The sequence below is a fragment of the Polypterus senegalus genome, chromosome 15 (genome assembly GCF_016835505.1).
Source record: "Polypterus senegalus isolate Bchr_013 chromosome 15, ASM1683550v1, whole genome shotgun sequence".
NCBI classification, from domain to species: domain Eukaryota; kingdom Metazoa; phylum Chordata; class Cladistia; order Polypteriformes; family Polypteridae; genus Polypterus; species Polypterus senegalus.
In genome coordinates this window covers 105,540,034-105,559,463 of record NC_053168.1, presented here as the reverse complement: position 1 = coordinate 105,559,463, position 19,430 = coordinate 105,540,034, and the positions used below count along the sequence as shown (strand labels likewise).

Sequence of the window (19,430 nt, the reverse complement as noted above, 5' to 3'; positions counted from 1 at the left end):
TCAAATATGAGTGTAAACATGTGGCCAAATGTAAAATACTTTTTTGTCTGTTCTGCACAGTCCTCAAGATATGTACACTTACGATTCAAGTCTACAGCTTTACATAAGGATGCTTTGGTTAGGCAGTGAAAGACAGAGGTCAGGCAAGCAGGGAGGATAGTAGGGGGACACATTAGAAGCAGGACAAAGCTCAGGACAGCTTTCATGTTAAAAAGTTTTATTTCAACAACTTTGATATCATCTGTTTGTTTTTGAATTCCCAAAAAAAGTACAAAAAAATCAAAATACAGTAAAGGATTAGAAATCACATGAATGAAAATGAAAACACATTTCTGTCTGCATCACTCCAAACATTTGTTTCTCATTTACGTTCTGTATTTACAAAGTCACTGAATTAGTCAAACAAACACCAAACATCAGCATTTTCCCAATTTTCTTTTCTTTTTATATAAAATACACCAATGCATGCTGATAAATCAGTAAGGCTGGGGAGGGACGAGAGGAACATGAGGAAACAACATTATAAAAAGTTTGTGTTGCTGTGAAGCCATGAGTTGCGCCTGATCTGTGCTTACATCATGTTGTTCTGAAGTGAATTTACCTCTGAGTTCTCCTCCGAGGCAGCCTTGTTGTTCTCATGCTTGGGTGTCAGTGAGTTCTGGATGTTAAGAGACTCATTTTCCTTGAGCGAAGCCTTCACAGGATCCTCTAGTTTGTTCTGTGCATTTGGGTCATCCTGTGGAACAAGACCAGGTGCTGTTATTTCTGATAATGCATATGCTCCCAACCGCCATGTCTGCCCCACTAGAGTCTTTTCTCTGGGATAGTCACTTCTAAATTCATACTTTAAAGCCCATAAGCATTTTTGGAATATAGTGTTTATTTAGACTTTGGACCCACCAGCAAAGACTCCTAACTGCATAAAAGAATCTGACAATGCTCACTCCATGCACCTTATGCTGTCAACTCTGCTAAGGACAGTCTGTATACTGCAGTGATACTGACAATCCAGCATTCACTGCCTGTCTAAACATATCTATGTAGCTCACTCAGAGTGCCAGCAGTTCTGAAACCTTCCCTCAAACAGACCCACTAGGTGCAAGTGAGGCACATTGACTATGTCTCTGTACAGAAGAAACAAGTATGCATAGTAGATGAATGCATCATCCTTCATTTGGACCAGCAAGAGTCACTCTTTTATATGGCATTACGGGGCCACACTATGTTGATTTCTTTCTTTAACTTTAGATACATAGTCAGGGTACTTCATTAATCTCTCTTATGACAGCTCTCAGTTATACTTTGGTAGGGACTCAGCATTGTGACATATCTCTTAATGCATTTCTAAGTACAGTAAAAGATTACATTCTGAGGGCCATCATGTCATGTTAAAGTACTGGCCTTTAATCCTAATGCTTTCATCAGTATATTTTATTATTGCTCTATAGGATGTACTGGCATTTCAGTCTAAACTAAATGTTAACAGCTTGTTTTAAACATCTTATACTATCTTATAATTTAAATGTCTTCATTCATATTGGAGTATAGCCCCAAATCCTGACCAGTCTGTTTATTGCTTTTGAATTACTATATAATTGTTATACATATTTTTTACCCTGCTTTAATATTTTATTTCCATGCTGAAATACAGAGAATGCACTTTTTCCACATACTTTTTCAGTTTGGACTAGATTATTTTAGCATCATGTTTAGAGATTATGATGCTATTTTGTTTTCTAATAGGTGCTGCCATTTTGTTGCATCATTGCTGTGATCTTGTTGTTAGGGAATGTAGTCACAGAGTCACACTTGATGACATCATCACCTCAACTATATAAAGGTTTTGCTTTGTATGCAACACTTTGTCCAAGATTGTGGATAGATAATTTATATGCAAATCTATTCGTTTCTTTGGTTTATGACTTTTGATTAGTTTTTTCTCTGATTCTGACTTTTGATTTGCATTTTAGTTTTGGTGAACGATTGTTTGTTTTTCTAGTTTTGACTTGGGCAAGTTATTTTGGTTAATGTTAATCTCATGGCCATTTTTATTTGGCCTTGTGGCATACCATTCTCTACATTTTGGCAAAACAGATTTGGGCACCCTTAGTATCCTGGAGGGACAAATTAGGGATTTTGTGACCACAGTGGGCTAATTCGTGCAGCAAGTTTTGCTCAGAAATACTATGATGAACTTTTTTTTATTTATAATCTGGCACTTTACTCAAAAATGTTTCATACACAATTTCATGTTTTATTCCATCATCCTATGTATTTTGTAAGTTTATCCATATTTTCTTTTTATGTATGTTTAATGTTTAACTAATATTAGTATTGGATTTGAATAACTAGTCAGTCTATAATTCAAACATCAGATGGCAGTATCTACTGTATTCCCAAGCGAATTAGATTCTATATCGATTACCCCTGACAAGATGAAGTGTTTTCAACATGCTTTTATGATCAATGTTTCTGGGTCAAGCTGTCCATCTTCAGAGTAGTTAGCCAGTTATCTGCAGGTAAAACTACAAAGTCCAGACCCTCATGTGATGTTTTGGCATAAAGAATGGACCACCCTTGGATGACAAAGAGAACCATCCACCAGGACATTAATGGCTCCATCTATTCATCAGCCTGACTTGGGGTTAGTGACTGAGGAGACATGCACTACAATAGTGAACAGCATGGGAAAGAGTAGCATACTGCTCGAAAGTGGCAATAGCTAAAGTATATAAGCCTTCAGTGTCTACAAGACATCTGTCTGGTAGGGTTTATGCCAACATTAGTGAGTCCTTTTCTGGAATACTGAGGAGGGATTGGCTGTTCAGGCATTGCTCATAATCAGTGTTTAAGTGTGATTATGCATAGGTTTTTCTGTTTGAGTGTGCATATTCTAAGCTCAGGGTTCACAAGTGTAGAGCAATCCATGATGACCTGAGCCCTGCCCACCCTACGATAATGCACCTGGTTAAGCTGATAGTTTTAATTGTAATGTGAGTTTTAGTCTATTTCCTAAGGCTTTGGCTTAGCATTTATGTGCAAGATGACAACTGTTTCTTGATCGGATGGCCCATCAATATATGAACTATATGCTTTGCTAATAATATTGTAAAATTCAGATCTTACATCTTTAAATATCTTCACGTATATTGAGGATGTCAAAATACTGTATATGCTAGTGGCTCATTTTATGTTTCACATACCAGCTGTATCCTTTTGGTTTCCACACTATCATAGTGAAGTAATTTTTCCAATCTAAGAGCAAAATAGAGCAGTATGCTTATTGTGTCACAGAGCAGCATCAGTCCATGGCATCAGGGTCTTTTAATATCATTAGTTAATATTCTGAATTTGGTGACACTGTGGCACTGTCTTTATCACCGCTAACCCACAGTTCTGGAGTATGGGGTTCAGATTCCAGCCAGGGAACTTACTTGTTATTTCCATGTCTACATGGGGTTTTCTCAGGTTTTCACCTACAACCCAAAGATGTGTACTGTATGTTATTTAATTGGCAACCCAAACTTGTGAAGAAGAACGTCTTAGTATGGTTTGTGAAAAACTGGCACCACATTCAGTGCCGGTGCTTGCCTTGTGCCCAATGCCAAGACCCGAGATCCTGAACAGGATTAAGTGGGTTTGATCATTCATGAATGGCTGGATATTCGGAATTATTTAATTTTGACAATATACTATTTGTTTGAAGATGTTTTCACTTATAATCAATGCTTCAAATAATATTCTAGTGGCTCAGTTTGTACAATATTTCCTGTGATATCTATAAACTCAGTCTGTTGTCTTTGGCTTCCTTGCTTTACTGCTGAGATGTAAATTTATGTTCTTAGGAGTTCCATCATAACATAATGGAATGGCATTCTATATTCATGATTTTTTCATCCTTTTGTAAATCATATCCTAAATTTAATGATTTATTCACAAATATACTCAAGATGCCAGCTTATATAAGCTGTAAGTTGGTAGTGTATGTACTTTGGTTTGTTGGCCTTCATTGCTTCATGTCCAAATATAAGTCTACATTATGACAACTTAAGTTTATAGAGCAGTGACCTCAGTCACAGACTAGTTCAAGTAATTAAGATTTGGTTCTGTATTACAAGGACTTTCTTACTAGTGCACTCCTATAGCAATCTGCACATTATATAAGTTGATAATTGTCATTCTGATGCGGATTTTAACTAACATTGCATATCCTTTACTACCACTCCATAGTCAAAAGCATCTAATTATAGTGAATCATTGCCTTACTCTATAATTTAAGGACTTTTCTTAGACCACACTTCATTCTGAATCTTTTCATTACAATCTTTAATCTAATAAACAATATATCTCCCTCTGTGTTCAGCCATTATGCCAATGGCATATTTTGTGGCTTAAACATTCTTAGCTGTCCCATCACAACACATACAGTCTTTTTGCTGTATTCTTATAACAGTTAGAATACATAAGCATTGATCTTCAAAGCATCTGTCTGTACTCAGCCAACACTTATTTTTCTGATTTGTGGTGTTGATATTTATTTATTCTGTAGGTTTTGGATATGCTGTATTATTCACTATTTTTGGAGAAGATTGAATAACAATGTGTAATATATGACCACTCATAATGTGATTTTATTCATTTCCACCACTTTCTAAACTGTGCAAAGATTTTAGACAGGAATTCATGCTCTAGCCTTTGCCTATTTTACTTTTATTTGAGTGAAATAACAACTTCATTTGCATGGAATATCATATGATAAAGTTCATATAATGTGATAGTGGGGTATTCATTTGATATTCCTCCCTGAATTTGTGTATTTTTCTAGTGTCAATGGGTAACGACCTATATTAGGTTGAAACAGAGCAATAGTTATTCTCTTCTCTGTGCCAGGTGTACTTCATCCAAAATTGCCAATTCTACACAATGCCAATTAAAGAGCTGACAGCCATTGTCTTGTAGAGGGCAGATTAGGAGTTTAATTAGGTTGGGACAGAGTAACAGTAACTCTCTTCTCTGTATCAGGTCACTGTGTACCTCATCCAAAATTGCCAGTTCCACACAATCAAAATTAAAGAACTGACCGCCACTGTCTTATAGCGGGCACACTAGGAGGTTACTGGTGGATCCATGCAAAACTTGAAGCTCCATTTCTCATATAATTAAATCAATATATCTTGGACAGATTACTATAGCAACTGAGGAAAAACATCAAAACTCTGCACAATTATTTCAGTAAAAGTCTATATTTTTTCTCTCAATTATGATAGACATTCAGACCAGGATTTTTTTAACAATAGCATGCAATTCTCATATCAAGTTGGCAGCCTTCTTCAAAGCCAGCATTAGGTTTTGTGACTAAGTCACAGGTTCCACTTTCTGGCCTGAACAGAAATATTTGGTCCCTTATATACTTTAGCAGAGAAGACTGATCAAAGATTGATGACAGACAAACATATAGACACACATGCAGACTGGACTTTAAGCAAAGACATCTGAAAAGTTTTGGATCTGTATAAGTATTAGTTGGCTTTATCTCCCTTATCAGTATATTGATTTTTCTCAGTAATTAATGAACATAGCACTCTTATTTCAAACCGTAACACATTGTTGCAGCTTCATTTTCACACATTCTAAAGTAATTTTATTGCCTTTTGCATCAACATCCTGCTGGTGCTTTTCTTTGGACTTTAGAACCCAAATCAATTAGAAGAACCATTATTAGTCATAAAAACTCTATGATAATGGGCCTAGAGCAGTGGTTCCTAAACTTAGTCCTGGGGACCCACTGTGGCTGTAGGTTTTTGTTCCAACCACATTCACAATTGGTGATAATAATCGATAACAACTGATCTCATTTAATTAGCTGCTCTTTTTTATTCTTCTCTTATTCTGCATTCAGAAAACAACAGCATGGTTTTTACATTTATAAGACTAGGGGACTTCGCTTCCTGCTTGCTTCGCTCACCAACCCCCATTTTTGGTTTTCCTGACACACACTTTTAAGATTTTTTTTTCTTGCTATTTCATTAGTTTCACTTTTATTTCAGGGCTTCTATAAAAACAATATTTTGAATCTTTCGAGTCCTAAAATGTTGAATCTTTTTAATGATTTCAGTGAGACATGTTTAACGACTTTGTACCATAATTCAGGATAGGTTTCTCTGTCTGGAATTTCAGCACAGACAAAACGATCTACATCATCAGCAGTTAATAATTGCTTTGGAAAGTAACCAATAAATGCATGTGAGGTAAACCCTGTTTTTGAAATTCTCTGACTTAAACTTCAAAGCCTTACAATATTTACATACTTCTGATATATCACCTTTGTCCATATATTCGATTTCTATTCACCTTTTCGTTATTTCTCAGAGTAATAATTTCTCTTTGTTTACACTAATACGATCTTTACTTTCTTTGTTTTGACACTGTTGTTTTTTTCTGCTTTCATATTCTGTATCTTGCTCTGCATGTGTTTTGGGCCTACATTTTTTTGAGTCTTTTGAACTCCAGTTTTCATTATCTCTAACCTGCTCTGCATGTGTTTGGCCCCCTTGTTTTTTAACTTCTTTATAAAAAAACTTTGTTTTCTACTTTGTCTTTTATTTCTGATCTCGCTTTGTCCTGCTTTTTTTTCAATGACACCTTCTCCGTGGTGATTATTTTCCCTTTTTTTGAGTAATGATTTCCGTTTGTTTGTGCTACTGTGATCTTTACTTTCTTTCTTTTGATACTTTCTAATTTTTCTGCTTTCCTATTCTTCAACTTTCTCTGCATTTGTATCGTGCCAACTTTTTTTGAGCCTTTCAAATTCTACTGCTTTCATAATCTCTAACCTGCTCTGCATGTGTATATCGGCAATGTTTTTGAACGTCTTTATGAAGTTCTACTTTGTCTTTTAATTCTGAGCCTGATTGGGTGAGCTTTTTTTCAATTCCACATCTTCTGGGCTGATTACTTTATTTTCTGAATTTGCACCTAGATTATTCATTTTCATTTTTGCATTTTTTTTCTCTCCAACGCTTTTGAGTCTCTTTTCTTCGTGCTGCTCTTTCTTCATTGCTTAGTCGTTGATGTTTCATCTATAACGTATTGTCCTTGTATGCTTTATATGCACTGAGAGCCCTAGATCTGCGTGTGCTCAAAGCCTTTACACAACTGAGTGTTTTGCTGCTCGTGGTCTTATTTGATATTGGTTGTAAGTAGGGCGTGTCTTACGAGAATCTCATGTTTTACGTCCCCGCAAGACGGTCCTGGGTCAATCTTTTGGCACAAAGTCTCATATTTAAGGTCCCCGCGAGATGCTCCGTGGCCAATCTCTTTCATCTCACGGGTCTTTTAAGTGTCTTCCGTGATCTTCACGTGAAGACCATGTCTCATCTCCCTAGTGTTTCTCTCCAGGATTTTTTTTTATAATAGAGAGACATTTAGAAATATTTCTATTTTTTTCTAACGCTATAAATGCTTAACTCTCTTTTGTTGTTTTCCCATTATTTTCCCCTTTTCATGTGTAGTTTGTTCCTTTCATTCAACCCTAATAGTGACAACTAACAGCCAGCGCAGCAGACGCCCATAATGATGAAAGAAACAACGACTTCAGTAAATAATCAATTAAATAACCAGGACACCTGGAAAAGCAGAATGACAATTTGGTTGAAAATACTGTTAACGACAAAAACTACCTATTCCCCATATAACTGCGTATTACATTTTAATAAAAATCTAGCAAACTTAGTTTGTAATTTCTACATTTACTCAAAAACACAGAAATCTGGAAATAATAACTCACTTAATTAGGCTAAGAATCCAATGAAAAACGGAAGTTGGTTGGAACAAAAACCTGCAAGCATAGTGGCTCCCCAGGACCGAGTTTGGGAACCACTGGCCTAGAGTAAGGCACATGGCATTTAGTAACAGTCTACCTCCTTTGGCACTTACCTGTAGTAACAGTCTGCCTCCTTTCTCTACTCTACCCATAGAACTTGGGAACCTTTACAAAACCTCAGTTATCACTTAAGTTGTCTAGACATACAAGGAACTGTGCACTATCCAGTCCTCCTTTCTCATCCTCAAAGTGTTACATGGCCGCTCCTGTCCTATATGGCTCCTTGTTGTCACAGCGTGTTGGTTATGCTTTGTGCTTCCCAGTGTTTCCTGATAGGATAATGCCGTGTACAGCCTGGTTTCACTATTTTAAGTGTCATCTACATTGAACGATTCCCCCAGATTCTAAATGTTCTTCATGCTTCCCAGTCTTAGCTGTGATAGTATACCGTGTACCACTTAGTCTTCCCACTCCTAAAATTTCTCTGTTTTAAATTCTCTGGTCATCACTGTGCTGAGTATCTTCAGCACTACCTAAATCAAAACACCTTCAATGTGCTTTGTACCTTTTAGTCCTCCAATTAGTCCTCCAGGCTCTTACTGTCTGAAGTCATGTCAGCACTAAGTAGTTATCCGTGTTGGTCTCTTTGAAGAGCATTCTGTGCACCACTTGGACATAGTGTATGTCCTAAGTATAGTTTGTACTGCTTGACATGATTGCTGTTAGTGTACTCTGCACAGCTTAAACTACCCTGTACACTGCTTGGATAATACTTTGTGCTTTCCAGTAAGCACTGTGAAAAATATATATTTTTTACTGTCAGGTCCTCTCTGTCCTACTGAGTAAGTCACAATATCCAGACTTTAATTTGTAATTTCAGGTCTTAACTAAGAAAAGTATATTATGTGTCATCCAGTCTGTCACTGTCCTGTTTTATGTTGACTCTGTGCCATGTCTTGAGTATAATCTGCACTGCCTGGCTCACACTGTCCTGACCGTGAATTTCTCAATATGATTTTCGTTATCCCAAAGTATATTCTGCACTACCTTCATAATGGAAAAATAACAGCAGGGAGATTTTTTGGGAAAAGTAGTGGAAAATAGTAATGTAGCAGACGGCTCAGTGGAATGGAAAGCCAGAAGTCTAGCTTATATAATAATCTCAAATTTATGGGACGTAGCATGAAAATCAGCAGAACAGGAAGTCTTTTTGCTTTCTGTGGACCTCCCCACATTGTGTTCTTTTAAAAGCAAAGAATTTCCAAGGCAAAGTAGTCAAAATAGAGCAATAAAAAGAGACTGAGTGCTGAGCTATTGCCTGTGTTCTAGGCACAGACCTTTATGGCCAGCTCTGCTAAGAAAGGACACTTCTCATGCAGCTTCAGCCCAAATGTCTTAACTTGTACTCAGTGACTCTGTCCCATTCTCAGTAACTTGTTAGTATTCATTTCAACCAAGCAGAAAGTCTGCAGCTCAAAACCTTTCCCATGGCAACGTAATGATGCCCCCCTCAGCAGCTTTGACTGCCAGACACAGGCCTCAGTGTGAATGGCCTTCTTTTGGGATTTCTTATAGTTTTGCATGAAAATGCTTTGTACAAATCTTCCAAACACAGTATACTCTGAAAGGCACTATATAAATGCAAACCTAGTTGGTAGATAGATGATGGCTAGTTCTATTCTCTTCTGCTTATACTGTAGCTAGCCAAAAGCAATGCTTACAAGATTAAAGATCAAACATCCAAGTTACTGAGCCTATCCAGTGTGGGGGAGGCTACATTTTACAAAATGTTCATATACTATCACACATCAGGAAACATGCAAAAATGGAGACTTTATAATCAGAAGCGTTATTTTCATTACTTTGGAGAATATTTGGGAAGGTCTTAAAGGTAATCTCAATTATTATATGAATAATTATAATTAGGATGGCTGAGCTTATTCAGGGTTTGGGGAGGCCAAACTGTACTGAGTATCTACATGCTTGCATACACATCAGGCAATGTTGCTATGTAGGTGTCTGCATGTTCTCCCAATGTTTGCGTTTTTGCACAACTCTGTTTTTCCTCCTCCTATGTAACACAAGGACATATCAGCTTTTATGCCAATACAGGCTTGCAGAGAATTGCAGCCTGTACTGGAATATAGATCTTGGAGGCAATGTCTGCAACACAGAAACAAGCCCTGAGCAGGGAGCCAGTCTGTTGCAAAGCATTTCCGTACCTATACACAAATACGAGAATAGTCATATCAGGGTAATTTCACCAATCAACCAACAGTGCATATCTTTGTAGGCATGGGGAGTGTGTTCAAACTCTTCACAGAGAGAGAGTAAGACAGACAGAGAGTCTCCGTTTGATTCAGGTCTCTGGGGCTTTGAGGCAGCAGTTTTAACGAATGAACAGCCTAAACAATGAATCAGTGTTCTTATTGACCTGTGACTCCGGATGTAGGTAGTGCAACTCTGACTAGTACATTTTTATTCTAGATTATTATATTTTAGTACTTTGTTAGATCATTCAGTATTCATATATACTGCATTCTCTTCTAGACTTTATAAGCTCTAGGTAAAAGTTCATTTCAAATGTCCTCCTGGTTAGATGGACTAAACATTTATTAGATATCATGCTCTTTGTCTTACTAAATTTGTTGTGCCATGTTGTAGGGTGGATTTCCACTCCTAAACTGAATCAATGTTACATTTTCTTTCTTGACTGGTGTTCTAGACTGAGTTTTTTTTATTTCAGTATCTATTTTGAAAGTACCTGACTGTCTTTTTAGCATAATTCACATCATTTATTAAAGGCCAACTGTCTTTAAAACTTCTCTATGTTACATGATCCTTGCAGTCACATTTTCAGCCCTGTATTATATTCTATGCTGTGTTCCCCTTTCTTACCTGGCTTCTTGTCTCTTCTTTGCTTTCACACTCCCACGTGTATCTGCTGATGGTTCTCTATTGAGTTGGAAAAGTTAATCTCTCAGAAAAGTAAAAATGTGGTCCAGAGTGGAGGTGTGCAGAACCTGCCTGAGTCTTTGACATTTGGTATCTAACATCAATAGATTTTACCTTTTTAGACTGTTCTATGTTTATTTTTAATCTTGGTCTGCAGCATCCGATTATTCATCATGACACTGAGAAATGCCCACAGGTGTCTCACCGGTGCTGCATATGCTTCTTATGGTTTTGCACACCCCTGTCTGGTAACATATCAAAGCTTTTGATTGCCAGTGCCCTTGAATCAGCTGTTGCAAGTCCAAATTAGTGATCTTCCAATGAAATGGCTTATAATGGCACTGGCCCTAACACTTAGCCAGGCCCAGAGGTCTCAGTAGAATGTGGATGTTGTGTTGGATTTATATGAAACATGAAGGAAATATTCCTCTTGATGCCACCTCAGAACCAGGTAACAAGTATAGACTTGCAACAATTGAGCCAAGTGCATTTTGAAAACCATGAGAGCTGTATTTACACTAACATGATCTAGGTTGAATGTCAGTCTGGTGTCAGTGGTGTTAAAACCAGAGAGCACAACGATAGTATGATCCAGGATCGTCAATCCTTAAACCATTCTAGCTTTGTGATCTGGGGCAGAAAGGACGGTTGGACAGACAGACAGACAGACAAAGAGTGTAAGCAACAAAACATCTGCTGGGATGAGGGCTACATGAGGGTTAATGGAAGGTGTGGGACAGGCTGATACCCAGTGTAACACTGGTGGTCCCACGACACAACAATCAATGTTGTTTTGGCCTTGGAGTTCAGGACCCTGAGACCATATCACATAAAGCACACCAAAGGGAGGTCTGAATATCTCAAAAGGTGCTTCTTATTGCTGTTTGGGGTGTCATATACAGCAACCAACAATAATGTCTAAATCTCATAATATACCTCGCACTGTTGTCTTCAAGTAATCTGAGTATCTCATATATCTGTCTCATAGTGAATCTTGTAATACAGTCTTCATATTCCATGTGTCTCACACAGGAGATTTTGTAAGCTGCTCCCTGTGTGGCTGGTTATGAGAGACATAGAATTCCACACAATTGACAGCTCCTAGAATTTTATACAGTTTTACACCATCTCATGCTGAATGAGGTGAGAATTAGTTCTCTGGAGTAAGGCTGATACTGGGAGATACTCATAGACCACTTTACTCTGGAGGTTATCTGAGTATAGGGGGATAGATTGGAGTGAGGGTTCTGGGTGTTTTATGTCTCTCCTTAGAAATGGAGTTGAGAGGTTCACATATAGAGACCTACATTTTAAAGTCTGTGTATCCTGTTAAAGTGAAAAGAAACATTAGTCAATAAGAAGCCTGGAATGGCAATCACATGCACTAGGCCTCTCTTGGGCTTCGAGTTCACTTGCTATAAAATGTGACTGGTGTGATGTAACACCCCAGAAAAAGTAAGGCAGAATGAGGGGTACCTGCAGGAGCTTGAATTGTGATAGATGCTGTGCTGGGGAGCAGCCAGCCCTGCAGTGAGATGAACAGTGAAGATGAAGCATAGGCTCATGCAGAAGGGAGAGACAAGAAGGACGTTACCTGACAGATAATGTTATCATAGTAAGCCAAAGCACGCGCATGAGGGAGGTTAGGTGGGGTGTCGCAAAGTTTCCTTACATTTGGGTGCGAACCCTCCGCGATCGTCGACAGAGAGAAATTGTCGTTGTGCTGCTCCGAGGGAGGGCGGTACTTACTGTGGAGAGAAGAATGATGAGAGGTTAGAAGAAAGAGAGAAAGTGAAAGTTGAGAGAGAACTGTGAGGGAAGAAAGAAGCAGAAGAAGCTGATTCAAGAAAGAATATTTAGGCAAAAAGAGAAAAAGCGGTTAGCAGAAATATGCTTTACACATGCATTTCCCCCATCCCCAATTTACTCAGCATGATAACACATTCAACAGATTGCTTGTTTAAGGTCTTTAGGAAGCCTGGGCTGCAGGCCAGTTACATTGACATTGACAGCTGCCCCCTGCTGTGTGGACACAATATGCCCAAATTGATGGTGTCCCATGAACTCTGGAAGGCTTCTTTGTGGCTAGCATAGGAGAAAGTGGTCAGTTTTGAGGCAAACCTGTTTATTTAGATTGAGCCATTGTTGGGCTTGATGCATAAGGCAACATGAATTTTATAAAATCAGAAGGCATTCAGTCTGAAGAGTCAAGATGAATTGAAAATACACAGTGAAATAGAGTCTTGTTTCACAGTTGAATTGTGAGGAAGAATTGACTTTGAAAATTGAGAAAGTTTTTTGGGTTTGAAGAAGAAATGTTAGTTTTGGGGACTTTGGAAGTTTTGGGTCCAAGTAATGAGGCAGTGTTGGGTTAGGGGGTGAGGAGACATTAACATTACGAAGTGAGAAAGTGCTGAACTTGATGAATGAGGCAGCACTTTTGTAGGGAGGACGTGTTCAGATGGCACGGAGTATAAAAGGTGAGGCTATGGTGAATGTGATGAATGAGGAAGGTTTTATTTTTAGTCAGGAGCATTGGGTTGAAGAAGTAAGGCTGTCTTAAGTGTGAGTGAGGAAGTGTTGCATTTGATAAGCAGGAATACACTCCTGTTTAAGTAATAAAGAATAATGAGAAGTTTGAGGATTTGGATAGGGTTATATTTTTTAATTCAGAAATCAATGAGTGTGGGGATTAAACCAGCACTAGATCTCCAAAGAAAGACTATGCTAGTCCTAAAAATAGGTGATTTTGAGATTATGGAGTAAAAAGTTGGGCAGTGTTGGGCTTAAACAATGAACTGGCTTTGGGTTTGGAAGTCTGAATGTATTAGTGTTGATTTTGAGGAACTGAAGTGATGCAGCACCGAGTTTAAAAGATTGGACAGTACTGGATAAGCACTTAGCTGCTATCAAAAGTCGTCCAAGGATACCCTGGGTCTTCATGTTATACTGGTGATAAGTATTTTAACTTCTGTAAACAGTGACTTTTTATTGTACAGTGAGATTCAATATTGATCTTTGACACCTTGTTACAAACATAGCAGTCTTCAGACTTACGGCTGATTACTGCTCCTTACTTAGAACAAGGATGTGCTGCTAGTCTGATTTCATAGCTTTCTATATTAGTCAAGACCAGTCCAGTGAAGGGTCTACCCTACTTTTCACTTCACATAATTCCATCATCAGCTTGTACCAACAATGGTCTTAACCCACATCTACTTCTTAACATGTCCCCAACAGTTGTCACTCCCAACCTGGGCAAAAGAAGGCACTCACGAGCGTTTACGCAGTTTGCTGTTCTCAGTCTTCAGAAGGTGCAGCTTCTTGGCAAAGAACACGGTAACCATGAAGAGCAGCAACACCATGAGGGCAGCAGCACCAATGGCAACACACATGACTTGAAACTCTGTGATGACCGACTCGCAGCGTGCCCCCTTGTGCCAGATATAATCCTGTGTGTTGCACCTGCAGAAATGGAGATGGTGGGGCAGATAATGAGGTTAGGGTCAGAGGTGAGAGGAGAGGGGTGATGAGGAAAGAAAAAAAAACAAGGAAAAGAAGGAAGTGCTTGATTAACTTTATCTGTGCAACTTCAATAAGGATAAGTACAAATTAGGCCCACCACGAGGCTGTCCTTGTGTGGAGTTTAGGATTATACAGCATTTCTCTTTACAGTACTTCTATTAAATTACACCATCCCACAGCCTTGTGCCAAGATTAAAGTAATCTTGTCTTGATTGTTTTTATGTACGGTATTCTTACTGTCATAATGGTGACATCACCATCAATGACATATTATGAAACCTGCTGTTACCGTAGGTGTGTGATGTCCTATCAACTGTATTACATTAGACCTGCTTGGTGGCTTGTTTACTCTTAGTTCTTTGTTTCCTCAAAGTTAAGGTTCTCTTTCAAATTGTGTTTTTTTGATCATTTTTGTTACAATTTAAGATTATTTTTGCATCTTTTCCTGTTCATCACTTCCATCTTATTTTGCTCTTTGGTTTTTGTCTCTTGCACTCAAAACTGACCCAGCCTGTCTGACTTCTCCTCTGGATCTCCTAAATAAAACAGACATGTCTTTCTTCTCTTTCTCTGAACTAGTGTGGTGCTGAGGTGTCCTCCGTTGCATGGCTGCACTCGGGTCCTAATCTGGGATCCTGAGTTGGTTTGTCATATGGTGGGTGCGGCAATGCGCTATGTCAGCGTGTGCTCCTAACCTCTTTTTCTCTCTCTCTGTCTCCCTTTTTCTCATTCACTTTGCTCTAAAAGCCCTTTTCTAGAGCATTACTCCTCATACATAAGAGTCAAATTCAACCAAATCTTAGACCTCCTTCAGTCTGACCCTGTCAGATCTGTTTCTTGCTGCTTTTGTCTGTATCTACCTGGTAATGTTTTGCTGTTTTTTCTATTTTCTGTCACTTTGCTCCTAAGGTGTTCTGATCTCCACACCAGATTTAGATTATATTTATCCTGTATACACACACACAGGGGTATGCAGTGAAATGTAGCTGTATCTAGGCACGTCTGACCTTGTTGTAACTACTCATGTCCTTTATTTCCTGGATCCCTGATCCTTTTACTGTGCAGTCTTTCTCTCATTGAGTTTATTGTGATAGGATCATCTATTCTTGTAAATTTACCTGTTGGACTACCTTTCTACATCTTCCAGCTTTACTTCTTTTAGGTTCTTATCTGATCATAACTCTGTCAGAATGTGGAACAGTTTTATCCTTACCAGTCTGATCCTGTCAAATCTTACTTTTTTCAAGCTTTTCTTTTTGGAAACTAGTCTTCTCTAAGCACACCGACCTATACTTGTGTGCAAACTCAGTATATTCACACCTTAAACTCAGAGCCTGATCCTGCCTGGTATTTTTAAACCAGCCTGATCCTGTCAGAACTTTATAACCTACAGCTTTACTCTGGGACATGATCATGTCAGCAATTAGACTCTCACTGAAAGGTTACCTAATGGTTTAACTACAGTACTTGCTTGCTTACAGATTCCACTGCTGTTGCCAGTGAAATTCAGTAGATGATTCAGATATCCCATTCAGTTTCCTTTATTTTATCTTTTAATATTAAGAGAGGAAAAACTTTTATAAAGTGATGACTCACAATGGAGACACAGTAAATGAGCAAAAAAACCATACAACAGCCAAGTTACATGTACAGTATGTTAGCATTTTTCAGCCTATATTACTTCTCTGGATAAATGATCAAAGCAAAGAAATGTCTGGGACAAGACAGTATGTTTTGATCAGAAAACCACTAATTACACGCATATAAATAACTTACTTATTGATTAGAAGGTACCAATTGACTTCTGCTGGACTGGGCATACTGACATGCAGCATTTTTGTGAAACTGAAATAGAGATTTGTGCTGCCCAGCTAACAAACCACAGATGTGTAGGAAAAGAAAAGAAAAAAAAAAAAAAAAATTCAAGCTGCCAGGCCACCGAGCGGCAGAGTGTCTCAGATACAGTACTTCACAATCTGCTTTCAATAAAAATGATTTATACCAGCAAGGGCCTCTGCCACAATGAATTTTTCCAACACAAAATGGTCTGTGCTAGAGAAACAGATTGAGCATTGCCTGCTTCTCTGGAGCTCTCAGAAAAGCTGAATCTCCTGCTAGGATGTTTCTAATGAAACATAGATATTTTTAGTACATTCTGCATCTGTGCATCTGTGGACAGTGCTAGAACACTAGAAATGGTTAATGTAAAACGATAAAGAGAAGGATGACCCTATAAATCAGTACTGCTTACTGCAGGAGAAACGGAGGTGGGTGGCGGGAAATCTTTCAACACAGTGGTAGCTCTTGATTCATATTTATTCTGACTGCAGGAGGTTTGATCCTCTGTTTATTTACCATAATAATTAATGCCAAATTGATCCCCAGTCTGTATTTAACAGTGAATGATGGTTGTATGATTAATTTCCTATTTAAGATTGAACTTTAGGTGCATGATCTTATTTCTATTCAGTATTGATTGCTGGGATAATGTAGTAGTCCATCCATCCATTATCCAACCCGCTATATCCTAACTACAGGCTCACAGGGGTCTGCTGGAGCCAATCCCTGACAACATAGGGCGTAAGGCAGGAAACAAATCCTGGGCAGAGCGCCAGCCCACTGCAGTAATGTAGTAGTATTAGTTTAATATTGAATCCTAGGTGAATGATTTTATTTATTTAATAGCAAATATAATACTATTATTCTAATATTCTTTTTAAATACTATTTGTTAATACATGATTTTGTCTCTACTTAACACAGAATTCTGAGTGGATTACTGTGTCACATTATAATATTGAATCCAATATGGATGAACCCTGAAAGCCAAGCTGAATGATCCTCTTGATATCTAACATGATATTCAACACTAAATGCTGGGTAGATGATTCATTCTACCTTTAATAGTAACTGCTAGGTGAATGATCCAGTCTCAGTTTATTGAAACCTAGTTGGATGATCCAGTCTATCCTTAATGCTGGGTGGATGACCCAGTCTCAGTTTAATACTTATGGCTGAGTAAGCAATCTTGTCTGTTCATCACATAATGTTGAGAGTATAATCCTGTCCCTTTTTAACAGTGAATTTAATGTGGAGGATTTTGGTCTCATTTAATAAGGAAAACTGAGTTGTGTGATCCTGTTGATATTTAACACCAAATGGTTAGCAGATGATTGATTCAGTTTCTGATTAATGCTGGATGGATGACTCAGTCTTAGTCTAATACCTATGGCTGAGTAATTGATCTTGTCTCTATTCCACACTTCTTGTCAATGTGGATGAATTTAATGATGTGCTTATTTAATAATGAAAGCAGAGCTGGGTGATCCTTTTTATATGTAACACTGAATGTTGAGTAGATGATCCAGTCTCTTTTTATAGGCAGTGTATATAACTTAAAATATTTGGGGTTTAGAATATATAGGTTCTTTTGTTTATTCAGTATTTACCAAGTATATAGGATTGGAGCATTATCATAGAGTGGGCATTTGGTAAAGTAGTTTTTTGAACCAACAGGGAACGCTACAGGGGCTTTGAAAAAAAAACACCATCTTTTGTGTCTTCTGTCCAGAACTGTTTGTTGTCAGCACATTGATGTTCAATACATTCAGTTAACGGACTAAACTGCTATATGCATATCATTTCTGTGCCTAGGCTTATTTGGGACTCATTTGTGAGCATCCTAGAATAATTTGTTTGATTTTGGAATATGTTTTTGTTGATCTTTTTGTTATAGTCTGTTTTTGTCATCCTTATCACCAGTTTGTATTTTTTTATTAGTATCAACATTTTCTGCAGTGCATTCATAGGCCTTAGGATTTTGCTGTTTTCTTTGCACAGTCATGTGACATCTTCATCCCACCAGTAGAAAAGATGGTAGTATCTTAGTTAGTGATCTTCTATATTGTGTGAAAAATCAGGACCTTGAGATTATCAGACTAAAATGATATTTAAATAGACCAGATACTGAATCTAAGAATACACCACTTGGGCTCACTGTGGTACAGAAATTGATAATATGGCTGCTGGTTGAAAAATGACATAACATAGACTGTATCCTGGATGTGGAAAATATCTCAACTTTTTATGCTTTTATGGGTAACTGAAGGGTTGTTTGAATTCATCAATCGTGTATGTATATTTTTGGTTGACTAGAAAAAGTGTTTTGACTGGTTCATCTGGGAAACATTATAGTTGTTGCTGAAAAATACAGATTAAGGTGAAAAAATACAGATTTAGCAATACAGTTGTATTTGTGGTGCAAATGTTTTTGTATCTAACATCCAATTATTTTCTAATTTTCATGGTCAGGATATAAAGGTGCTATTGAAGTTTGTATAATATTCAATTTGGGGATGTAAGGCTAATCAGACTGATTTCTGCCTCACTTTGGAACAAACTTCAAAGAATAGTCATGGGGTCATATGCTCTTCTCAACTCTAGGGAGCAGCTCTTACTTATTTAGCTCATAGTTACAACTAACATGTCCAGGTTTCTAGCCACATTGCAGAATGAGCAAATCCCCAGTTTTTCCTGGAATTGCATTTGATCATTGAATAAAGTACTTGTTGCTGGGTGAATAATCCTGTCTCAGTTTATTGAACCCTAGATGGATGATCCGGTCTCTACTTATTGCTGGGTGGATAACCCAGTCCCACTTATAGCTGAGTAAGTAATCTCGTCTCTGTTCAGCACAGAATGCTGAGTGGATGTACTGTCTCTGCTTAACACTTACTGCTGGCTGGACGATTCAGTATTAATCTATATTGACTGAACATGTATTGCTTCCATGTTTTGACTGTAGTGTAGATTAGATATCTAAAACTAAAATAGCTACAAGGTGGGTCATCCTATCCCATATATAAAAAAATAAATACAGTTAAGAAGAATAACCTCTTTTCTGTAGTCACTGTAAGACCAATGCTCTTATCCTATACTGTACATCAGATGTAAGGAGAGCAAGAAATATTGCCTTTGTTCTTAAGCCTAATGATCAAAGTTAATGATCCAATATTTAGAATGTGCTCAACAGTGGAAAACCATTTGTGTCATATAAGAACCAGAAAGAACACAGTTTAGTTATTCTGCTATAATAACTGAAAATGACCAAACTTGCAACCCTTCTGTAA

The 19,430-nt window shown here is 37.8% G+C and overlaps 1 protein-coding gene across 4 annotated transcripts in view; it reads right to left on the bottom strand.

Moving 5' to 3' along the window:
* Positions 1 to 200: 200 nt before the first annotated feature.
* The window catches only part of cspg5a (chondroitin sulfate proteoglycan 5a), a 50,890-nt gene continuing 31,660 nt past the window's right edge, over positions 201 to 19,430 (bottom strand). Inside the window, exons 3-6 of one of the 4 annotated variants that reach the window (XM_039736523.1) lie at positions 14,054 to 14,242; positions 12,372 to 12,525; positions 10,721 to 10,777; positions 201 to 736 (exon numbers count right to left, since the gene is read on the bottom strand). In XM_039736523.1, the coding sequence (XP_039592457.1) occupies positions 572 to 736; positions 10,721 to 10,777; positions 12,372 to 12,525; positions 14,054 to 14,242 (565 nt within the window). In that variant the 3' untranslated portion in view covers positions 201 to 571. The remainder of the gene's footprint in view (positions 737 to 10,720; positions 10,778 to 12,371; positions 12,526 to 14,053; positions 14,243 to 19,430) is intronic. The other 3 variants (XM_039736525.1, XM_039736524.1, XM_039736526.1) reach the window with 3 other exon arrangements.